General features: G+C 35.8%; 1 protein-coding gene across 4 annotated transcripts in view; it reads right to left on the bottom strand.

Moving 5' to 3' along the window:
* The window catches only part of LOC125053135 (myelin transcription factor 1-like protein), a 162,072-nt gene that overhangs the window by 18,597 nt on the left and 131,292 nt on the right, over nt 1–12,183 (bottom strand). For all 4 annotated transcript variants that reach the window (XM_047654359.1, XM_047654360.1, XM_047654361.1 and 1 more), the window contains exon 5: nt 3,866–3,927. In XM_047654359.1, the coding sequence (XP_047510315.1) occupies nt 3,866–3,927 (62 nt within the window). The remainder of the gene's footprint in view (nt 1–3,865; nt 3,928–12,183) is intronic.

Here is a 12,183-nt window from a genome sequence, read left to right as displayed (position 1 = left end):
TGTTATCTAGCACTAATCACAGCACTACGCGAGCTCCTAGAAGCGTGAAAGTTTGTCCGCGGTGCGTGAGCCGCGGCCGGAGCGATGCTCGGGAGACAGGTGGCGGTCGCAGCGCGATTCGCGGACTATGCGGAGGCCGAGTGCGGACGCCGGAGACCGGAGGAGGGAGGCTTGCGCGCGCACGCCTCGCCCATCGGCCCCGCCCCACACACCCGCAACCTATTTATTTCTAGTTACGTAAAATTTACGCGCAATACAATATATGTACCTGCATCTAGCCTAATATTTTATACATAAATGTCGCAATCCCACGCCATTTATTTAGCTCGGCACCAGCACTAACTCCAAAATAATCGATTAATCTCAATTCGCGGATGGGCATTAAAAAGCTCTCGAGCGCTTCGCACGGTGTAATGAAGGGCCTACGTTTTTATTAAAAGCCAATCACAGTTTTTTCCCGTCACTTCGACGGCCGGCAGGTGAAGTGCGAACTGAAAAAAGTCGCCTCCGGTCAATGGGGCTCCATCAAATTTGGCAGACGAGTTTTTTCGACCGCAGTTACGCTATCAGTGTCACTTAGATAAATTGAATGAGCGGCATCGGAGGGCGCCTCGCTGATTCTCGATCGTTTTAACGCGTTCCGTTATCGCCCGGTTAAATTTTTATTACGAAAAAACAAATGTGTCGAACGGGGAGGGCCCCGATGAGACACGTTTTATTGCTTGAAGTTTTAACGTATAAATCGTCGAATGAGTTTAATTACTGCCGGTAATGTAAAAAGCGATTTTTGGACTCGTCGGGAGTGACGTCACGATCAGCTGTTTCATCTCTAGCGCAACAGACAATGCGATTAAGATCTACGCAGGACAACTTTCGCGCGCCGAGCGGCAGTTAGTTGTTATGAAAGAGAGAAATTTGTAAATTGTTGGCGCCCGAGTTCACGAACTCCGTCGAACTGGAGTTTGTTTTAAGAGTTCAACCTTGAAACAAGAAAAGTAGTCCTGTAAAACAAAGTTTTGCGGCCGCCGTCGCCGGCGCAAGCGGTTCAAGGATTGTGCCCGAACTGTCTGTCTGTACAACTTTACCGATTAAAAGCTCAAAAGCTTCCAAAGTCATTTTAAAAGTTTATCTACACGCGGCGCGCGAGGCGGGAGGGTGTGGCCGCTTCGTTATCAGCCTCTGCAATACTTTGTCGAACCTAGTTTAACTTATTTACGGATCGGCCGCGGTCGTCGACCGTGCTTCCCGAATTAAACTGTCAAAGTTGCGAAGTAGCGATGGGCTCCTCCCGAAGACACGTGTTCGGCGGGAATAGTTGCCGACGCGACGTACACACCGAGTTCCTAGACCCTTCGCTACTTTGTTTTACAGCTGTTCCACTTAGCGAACTATGCCTAGAGTTGGGCGCGAGTTCTTGCATGTATATCGGCACACAACCGGATCCGAATAGTTTCATAAACATAACCCAACTTAGTTTTGGACAACTTTTCAAAGTCAATGCATACTAACTTTCGATGTCTGGATATTACGATTGGATCAGTTTGCGGTGACTTTAGTGCATTCGTTTGTCGGGAACTTTGTTTTATTGGATCGAAACTTCGGAACAAGGTTAAGTATCTTAATTCACTTTGTTCGCTGTAGGCTAACTTAACTAACTTTTAATCATAAAAATGTTCGAAGCTTCCGAATAAGTAAGAGAAACTTTCACTGTATTCCTAGAACACAGTGTCAAAAATTCTAGATTTTTATAATAGCCTAGATAAGGCGGTAGGTATTCGGAATTGGAGGCGTGTAGGCATCCACTATGAACAAAACAAACCCACTGCACCTTTATTTTCCTTTTAATTCGTGGGTCAAGTGAGTCCGAAGTTCTGTGCCAAATGCGACACATGACGGTGTTCTTAGTCATATATGAGATTCTTGCAATTTTTCAACAATTACATACTATCTAATATAAATTAAATAATTATATTTTTAAAAATACATATTTATTTTTATAACTAAGTCTTTATTCTTAGACCTAGTTGGAGAATATTATCTTACGTAAGGAATTACTCCATCGTCAGATGACTCCCCGTATGTAAAAATTCAAAACATTTTTAAAATACCGCAGTTATACTTCCCGCTAAGTGTTGGCTCTGAATATTACCCTTTTAGAGTTTCGGCAGTTAGTAGTGAAGTGTCAGTTGTTCAGTGGTTTTAGGTTTATCTATTGCAAACAAATATACGCACAACAAATCTATCCTTAAGATCTAATCTATCTTTCCTAGTTAAGTATGAACGAACTAGTTAATATATGATGTCATGACATGTTCGTATCAGCTAAGACAAATAGTGACACTCTAAAAAATCCTCTTTTGCTATTCAAAAGTATTATTAACAATGAAGCAGTCATCAAAATCTTTAGTGTATATTAATTATTATAGCAAAACATATATGCAATAAGAGGAGTCATATTACGGTATATGCTAATAAAAGTGATTATCTATAAATGAAGGGTAATAATTGGAGCTGGCAAGGTAAGATAAATCACGCTAGGTTCCGTTGTATGGCTCACTGCAACGAGGACTGCAGACTTACCGCATAGTCCTTGAGTTATTTCATGATTAGCTTCGTGATTCCAATGCAACATAATTTCTAATTAATGCTAAACAGTTCCTACAGACGTTTTACATTTGGATAAATTCGTATTTTTTTAAAGTTTCGTTAATTTACCTGAATAGGTATATTAATTAGGTATATAACAATATAATTAATTAGGTAATTACATAGAAATTATAACGATTTTCGTTGAGACTGAATTACTTCGATAATTAAAAAAGATACAGGAACTAATAGATCAAGGACTACCGTGATACAGAATTTATTTATTCTTTCATCTTCATTTTTGAAGTGAAACTTAGGTTAGTTAGGTTACTTTAGGCGCATGAGGGTAAATTTTTACGAAAACGTCACGAAGATGTGCAGCGTTTTAGTCGAATAAAAGGGACAGAGCGAATTAGACCGATTGAGAGCGAGTGAGAAGGGCGAATTACCTTATAGAAATTCTATTTTTAAAATTAAAAATCATAAAGAGAATTTAGGAAATATTAGTATTTTTATTTATGCAAAATAATTTATTGAAATCTCAAATGAAGAATTGTAAATTAAAATGCCATGTGTTTTTATTATCGAAAAAAAATGAAATTTATAATTTTTGACACTTTTAATATTTTAATGACAATTAAATTCATTAAATTCCTAACATATTATCTTCCTTTTTCCCTCCCTCTAAGTCTTGGAAATCTAAAGTTAAATAGTTTGCCAAAGAAGTTTCACTTCTGACATATTGTGTACTTAGTGTGCGTACACACGCACTTTTTTATATTATCATTTATAGCCTATTTAAATAATTTATATGCAATTAGCTTTATATTATTTTTTAGTACGTAGCTTCGGGCTATCGAAAGTTAAGCACGATTCTCTTTCATAATCAGTGTAATTACCAAAATCTCTTTCGAGAAGTCACGATTTAGCAGTCAAGAGTAGAGATAGCGAGCCTTCCAGCTAAACACTTTCCACCGTAACGTGACCTCCCCCGTTACCCTTTACACTTGTGTAAGAAGATGTTAGCGGCATACGAGACAGGCCTTTTAGAGGTCATAATAATTTTGCCGCGATTTATGTGTTATCTTCGTTTGGCAATAAGTCACGCAATAATTACCGCTAGTCGGGATCACGCTCCCCCGCACATATTTATTTATGATAAATAAATACCATGTGCTCATTTAATATTTGGTGTTTATTCTAAATATAATTGGTCTGAACTCTGTGTTTACTTGATGTTGGATGTTGTTAACTACAAATCTAATCTTGTATCTCTTACGTGGACGTCGTCGAGGTGGCAGGTCGGAAGAGTTTGTGTATCACCACAGGCTCTTCTTTATTCTGAAACAAACAAATTCGATTTAAAAACGTTCGACCTAAAGGTCTTTTCAAGCTGTTCAGTAAATATTTCGGATAATTTCCTACAATTTATATGATATTTTATCAAACATTTCATCAAAAACCATTTATTGTGACTGAAATAGAGCTAAGCATTATGTATGAAATTAGGGTGTTACGTGTTTTCGAAGCAAATGTGACTTTAATTGACACGAATTTAGAATGGATACGGTCAGCAAGTTATCAAAATTTTATAAAATGAATACATTATATTATATAGAGGAATCCTTTTATTTATAGTTGGTACTCTGTAGTTCAAATATTAACGCGTTTATAACTGTTATTTATTAAATTAGTATTAATGTTGTTCTCTGTATACATAGGATATATCGCAGATGTCTCTTAGTTGTGGGGCGTGTGAACACACGGCGCAGCATAATATGTTATCACAGTGTCTACGATGGTTATGGTTGCGCCATGAGCTTTTTTCGTGGTAGGTCTGTCTAGTGTTATTTAGGAAATGCTATGCTTGGAATGCGATGGTCTTCTGTGAGCAAGTATCTTGCTTTAAAAGGAGTCTGCAGAATGAGAGAGAGCGTAGGATAACAACCATTTTAAGGTATGGAAGGGGAGAGGAGAAGGATAAGGTTCGTCTTACCCTGTATACGACAAAACCTTGGCTAGCAGATAAAAAATAGGACATTTTTTGTTACCCCTACCGCCCCTATAAATAAGTACTGTGAGATTGTGACAATGTTTAGATTTAAAAGGGTATTCCCTAAATTTGATTTTAATATTAAGCATATAATTCCTGTTTGCTTACAACCAAGCAAGTAATTGATACAGTGCTCTTAGCACTCGCCTAAACCGTGTAATTATTTTCCAATTTATCGGCTTCGGCTCTAAATAACGGATTATTAAAACGTAGCTTTACCTTTAAGTTGTATAACATGAACCCTTTTGATTATAATTGAATTGTAATAACTATTTGTTTGAAATCAAAAGATTTTCTTCGTCGTGTATATTTGTAGATTGATTTGTTTTGAGTCGTAATATATTAATTTATCATACGAGTCCATCATACCAAAAAAGCTATTCTCAGCGAAAGATAAACGATAGTAGTCGAACTCAAGTCTAAACTAATGAACAACGTGTACGCATCACAATTATAATTCTTGCAAGTGTTTAGTCTGTGGCAAAAGCTCGGTCTCCATACAATTCGTTCGTACGGAGCTCCCCCTTGCCGCAGAGATTATGGTGGGTGCCATCAAATATGCATAAAAGCCGTAAAATGCCACACTTAACCGCTCGCGACGCCTCCGTTGTCACCTGCCTGCCGCAAAGAGACTCCAGACAGATTCTCAGACGTTCTAATTAAAAATTGCCACCGTCTTATAGTGCATGTGTTATTAGAATTTACAATATTAAAGGGAACCCTACGAGGTACTCGGATTTTTACGATTGTCTTGATGCATTAAAAATATTGAACTACGGTAAAGAATTTCAGACGTGCTGCTCTGTACCTTTCATTTACCTTAATCAAATAAAACCCTTTATAGAATATGTTATTATCTTTAAGCTTTAACATGATATAATAGGCTGGTTACCACCTACTTGCCTACAAGACAAATAATCATGAAACAGATTCTGATATCTGAGGCCCAGACCTAAAAAATATTCGTTTACTATTCATGTAAATAAAACATTAATAATGTATCGAAAAACTTAAAATGTTATGTGTCTAAGTTAGATGCGTTAAAGGCAGCGTCGGGCGCACTATTATATATGTATTACAAAACGTCGCAAAATCTACAATCCCATTATAACAATCATCTTCCCGTTCATTACTCAGCGCTAAGATAGTAAATTTAAATTAACAGCCCCTTGTTGTTCAACTCTATACATGCACCAAATGAATGTTCATTTCGTACGTGAAAATCACAATGTCAACAGTATTAGTAAGTCTCATTAATCTTTTTCAAATGCGAACAAAGTATTACAAACAGCAAAAATGTTATTGTCAATGATAATGTTTCTTTACATTAATATTTTTACATACAATATTCTTGTACTACTTTTTTTAAATATTATTCGAAGACATATATATCTGCAGTATAAATGGGGTAAGAACGTATTTTTATAATTTGGGATTAATTTATAGTTTTTTTAATAAACACTCGTAAAGTAGATACTTTTGATCTAAGTAAACACTGTCATAAAAATGAAGGCCTTAGAAATTAAAGCTCACTGTCTCGCCCCAACAAAATGAGCTGAAGTGAAAAGGCTTTGAGATTAGCATTCAAAACTTGTTCTTCAATTACTGTTCTTAAAAGCTGTCTGCAATATTCCTATCCTAAGATTTTAGAGTGACTTTTAGGTTTCTATCTTTTATTTATGGCCTCGTTTGCAAAAGTAAACATACGTATATAATATTTAAACATATTGTTTTATATATATCTTTATTTATGACAGGAAGTAAAGAACATTGTATTGCAGTTTCATATTTATACTATATTTTGTAATTAATTTGTATAATTAATATTTGAAACAATAGTCAAAAAATTTAAAGATAGGAATGAACCTCCATCTTATAAAGTCGGCTAAACAAAGAGAAAGCCATCTTCCCAAGTGAAGCGTAAGTTACAAGTCAAATTTACATAATGATTTCGCACTAACAAAAAACCCCTGAAACAATGTTGGCCCAGGGAAAGCCTGTATAAATTGATACTCGATCGTCGCTCATATAAAACACTCTGCCGAGATCGTCCCATGAATAATAAAGAATTGCCATGTCGCGACTCTGCGTTAAGGTACAGACATTTCCCTTTTAATAGTAATCATGTAATATATGCATGGTGAAGGTGAATTTTTAAGGTTTGTGTGAAGTAATACAAGGTGTTCCTTTTATATTCTTTTCCCCCTACATATGGCGAAGGAAAACTAATTCAACGCTAATTTTGTATAAGTAGTTTTCATTTTAGTGTAGATTAATATATAATAAAATAAGGGAAATATAACAAATATACTACAATTGAACACCATAAAACGATCTAACCGTTTAAAGCTAAAAAATGTAGGTTTTTTTAAAATGTGCGTATATTTTGTGTTCTCATTCAACTAAACATCTCCCCTTGCCATAAAACGTGTAGAAATATCCATAAAGATCACTGACATTACTCGTATGTAGATTGTAGATATAAATTTATTGCATTTGAAGTATCTTGTAAAACCACCGTAAATATCCCCACAATTCATTGAACGCTTTTATAGGTTTATAAATTACATTCTGCCGTGATTTCGGTAGCAATTGGTCAATACTGTTGATGAAAAATGTATCACCACATTAAAACTTCATGCAAGTATAAGTTATGTCAAGTTAAGTTAAAAATATCAGCACCTCATGATATAATCTAAGTTCTAACCCTGTTGTTCAAATATAAAATTATTTTAGTGACGATCAAATTTACGAACGGGTCGTGTACTTGTAACATCACACACACATATTGCATTAACGTTCCCACAATTAACATCACGTTAATTTCGTAGTCAAATGTGGAGTAAATCGCGGTACGTTAAATTGGCATGAAAGCCTCGCATAATAAATAACATGGAATTAAATCACTCTGTCGACTAATCTCGTACGCGATCGACGATTAACCCGATAGAGAGTAGTTTTAGCTGCAAATGTTTACTCAAATATGGATAAGGTAATTAAAAAACGGAATTTGTTTGATTCATCAGATTTTGTCACCAAGACATATCAAATACGAGTTGCTACACTCGACGAGTTGATGTATAGAGTTTGTTTTTATTTCCACAAATTGTTGATCCGAAAAGAGTTTTTGGGATTTCAATGATGTTTTCAGTGCGAAGTTTTACTTTCGTTGAATTTATTGCTTTCCGTTACTCTAAATTCTAATAGGACTCTAAGGTCAAAAATTATAATTTTTCTTAATACTTACGTCGAAACGATGGAAAATAATATGTTCACGTTCAAAAGCACAATTTGCCTCAAGCATCCGTCAGATTTCTGGGAAATCGTTGTTGCTCTCGGGTTTATTTGTGGTTGGGGTGTTTACCTGTGGCATCTGTACAGACAATTAGCTATTTAAGCTATTTAGGCGAATTACGCTCACAGGTGCGACGACATGCTCACGCTTGCCTGCAACTCATTCACGCATCGGCTGATGTGTGAAACGAATTGTTTAACCACCTCTGTAGAGCCGTATAAACTAGTATTTAAATAAACCGAAATTATACTCGAAGGAAGTTGATAAAACATTTTGTAAGGACTGGAGGTGGCCTTTACCCGCGAAGGGGATCCGATCAATGGTACTGAAGGAAGTAAGAATATTAGGATAACATGAAAAAGAAATGTTTATAAAAAATCTAAGTTGTAAATTCTATTCTTATAAAGCTTGAAAATTATGACCTAAATTATTATTATTGAAAGTAAGATATCTTTAGCAATATGTAACTATAATATATACAGAAATAGTTATCGGAGACAAAAGTCAAATGTACATTAAACGGACAGTGTGGGCATCGCAGGAGACGCCGGGATGCGGAGGGAAGCGAGCACAATGCGCCGCCTTCTAGGTGTCTCGACATAGTGGACATAGAATAAATACAACCAGATAAAGTTCTTACTTGGTTTGTAAAGTACATTTAAAAAATAGTAATTTAAATTCCTTTTAAAAGAGGAATTAACTATCGATTTAGTAATAGGTATATAATTATATATTATTTATTTAATATAAGGAAGCCCTTCAAATAACAAACATGAATATTATAAAACTGTACAAATGTATTGTTCTAATTTAACATCTTAAGCGATTAAGCTATATATCTTATATATAAAATTCCCGTGTTGCGGTGTTTGTGGTTAAACTCCTCCGAAACGGCTCGACCGATTCTCATGAAATTTTGTGTGCATATTGGGTATGTCTGAGAATCGGCTACTATCTATCTTTCAACACTCTAAGTGATAAGAGGTGTCCACCCCAAAATTTGTTTTTTTTTATATTTTCGACAATTTCTTTTTGTTTTTATTTTTTACATCATACAAAAATACATACATCCTTTAATTTTCACCCCTCTACGATCAACCCCTATTTTTTATTTTTTAATTAAAACCATATTACTTGAACTGTGAGGTTAATATAGAAAAAAAATCACAGAAAACCCTAAGTTTTCATTCCGGAAAACATACAGTCTTCAGGGGTTCAAAATGTCCCATGTTGGTATGTATTAAAAAGGTAGGCTAAGTAAAATCACATTAAGGAGAAACGAATTTCGCTGAGGCTAGAATACCATGAAATATTTCGAGCGATTCGATCGAGAACCTGAAATATCTGTAGTTGAGTAGTCTGTTCCCTGAAATATAGCATAGAGGTATCTGATTCAACATCGAGTGCATCGGCCTTCAAAAGGCAGCATAAAGATATTGGGCGTGCATTGTCGTGGGCTGCATTGTGTAACCATCAGCCAAGATAACACCGTCTCTCCGCCGGCTTTGTCTACCTAATTGTTGTATTAACAAACGACTACACTAGCCGGCGGGCTAAACGCTGTAATAACGTGTCTTCAGACAATCGTCCAATACTGCCAATACGCCGGGAAATTAGAGCAATTTCATAACAAAGCGGGTTGTTCGCTTATAGAAGTGGGGTTGGGCAAAAATGTGAAATTGGAGCTGCAATGAATGGACGAGTAGCGCTAATGATGTTCATTTTCAAATTGGCTGTTCGACGTTTATTCGTTTTAAAATGCTTAGTCTTGACGCTGCTGAGCGATCACCCCGCCGGTCTGGGCATCAATCATTTTTAGAGGGTTTCGTTTATCCAAGTTTTCTTCCTGCCTCAGCCTCCAACTTTTACATCGAGTGATCTCCGCTAAACCAACAGGGCGCGTTTCGTAGCCGCGTTTTGTATTATTTTTTTGTGAATAAATAATATTATTTCTCAAGGGAAAAGGGGATTGGATTTCGTTAAATATGGTTTAGTAATTGAATTGAAATCTCTCAATGTCGACGTTCAATTAAGCTTTAGATTTTATGCTTGATGAAGGTATTTTCCTTTGTTTTTGGAAAATTAATATTATGATCTTAATTTTATCCATTAAGTTAAGATTTAACTTAATTCAGATATAATTAATAAGTTTTGGGTGACTTTCATACTAATTAATATGTAGCTCTATTAATTTTAAAAAGATTTTAAAGAAGATCTTTTTTGCATTATCCATAATATCACTAACTTTTCTGATATTTTAATTTATAACAGGCTAATTTTTTCCATGATATTATCAAAATAAAACCACATGTTCAAAATAAACTTATTTACGGGGTAATAAATAATCAACGTGCAGTCGGTACAGCATATCCATAACAGAGATTGTCAAGGGTGATTAATGCTAATGTCGGACGCAAGATTTTTAACTTAGTTAAGATTAAAATGGCTTTAGCTATAATCGCGAGGCGCTTCGGGCGTCGTTCGTCATCCCCCGGTAAATTACAATGACACATCCGCCGGGAGGTTTTTAAGCCAATTCAACTTACCGATACCTTAGGCTACTTTAAGACGGTAGCCTATAATTTATATCAGGGCCGACCTCACTTGCCAGACAATTTCCCAAGCTAAAGAATACACAGTTCTTTGTTAAGGAAGGATGGAGCAGCCGAAGATAGGTACCGAAGCACGAAAAACTAATTGCTAATAATTTAAAGCAAGTTTATATAATTGTGTAAAATCAATAGTCGTTTAGACGAGTCGATAGCGGGAGTGCGCGGAATGGATAAAATTAGCATTCGTATTTTCAATTGCGTTTTGTGAACTTCCGGAATAAACAATATCGATTTGAGGGTTCCGTTTTGAAACAATTTGTGGAAAAATCCCACATTGATAGACGCAGTATGAGCAATGAGGGTGATTTTTATATTTTCGAGGGAGATCGCGGTGATCTTTGTTTTATGAGAACGATTAAGAAAAGCATATTTGAAGTGTGTACTCGGGTTTTATTTGCGTCCCGAGAGGGAAGGTGCGCTTCATTGATCTGTAATCGTTTTTAAGCATTTTATTGCTGCCTTACGCATTGGAGGGCTGTAAGTATGTCGGGGATTTGAGTTGATTTGTTTCGGGATTAAATTTACTTATTAGCATGTGGAAATCACTAATCATATTGGGACCAGAACATAATTGTCTACGAACCAATAGTTTTTTCAGTTCGGTTAATTGAGAAATGAACTTTGATGTTTCGAGGACTTATATTTAATATATGCAATTAAATAAAGACTCTTGGTGTGAAGAGATTTGTATTCTCACTTAATTTTAGAGCGTAAAGAGTGCGGCGTGATGGCTCCGTTGGCACCGAGTGGTTTGAATACTAACCAGTACCAGGAAGGGTTGTCTTAATTGTGCAGTATTCGACCGCGTACAAACCCCGATTCAAAAGCTCACGTGCGATTGTGTTCTTTCCACCCAGCGGTTAGTGGGGAACCGGTGTTATTTGTAGTTCTGTTTGATTTTACAATTTTGATAGGAAAATTGAAATTTCACCGTTTTTCATTTACCATGTTGTGTTTTCCATATCTGATCAAATCTATTGAAAAATGTTTTCTGTAAATTATTGTTTTAGATTTAAAAGATATTTAATCAAAGGTATATTTTTATTACCTATAAGTTTATTTAATTAGTTCTCCTCGAATTTACAATGTAGGATATCCTCGTGTTGTGAAATCTTCGACAGTCCGTTAAAGATATTGAAAACGAAAATGAATATGTTGTTAAATTGTCTCGAATCCATTTCCTCGCAATGGCGTGCCTACAGCCATCTGACTGGAACATTTTATAGTCAAAAAATTAATTGCAAGTGGCGTGGCCGTGATTTAGACGACCGAAATGTGGTCGTTAGTGCGAATTGAACGAAGGGGTTGTTCTCTCAACCCCATATAATTAAACTTTACTCGTCGTGATATTTTTGATAATGGCTATCATGTTTTACATTGGAACGATCGTATTTTCGCTGTTCGCTGCCTGTAGTTTGGCGCTATTTAGGAGAAAAGTTTCAGCGTTATTACGTCGTGATGATATTATTTGTTGTTTCTAAGAAGGTCTCAAGGTCCTTGCACAAGCGTAAATAGTATATTATTTGTATGGTTTGAGGTATGGATGTGACATACTTGCTTATAGCTGTATAAATACACCAAAATATATTCATAAGCCTTCTCCTCCACTTCGCTTTGATAAACCATAAGTAAGATTA

Source organism: Pieris napi, chromosome 10 (assembly GCF_905475465.1).
Source record: "Pieris napi chromosome 10, ilPieNapi1.2, whole genome shotgun sequence".
Taxonomy (NCBI): domain Eukaryota; kingdom Metazoa; phylum Arthropoda; class Insecta; order Lepidoptera; family Pieridae; genus Pieris; species Pieris napi.
The sequence above is the reverse complement of the archived record's forward strand: the minus strand, read 5'-3'. Positions and strand labels throughout refer to the sequence as shown.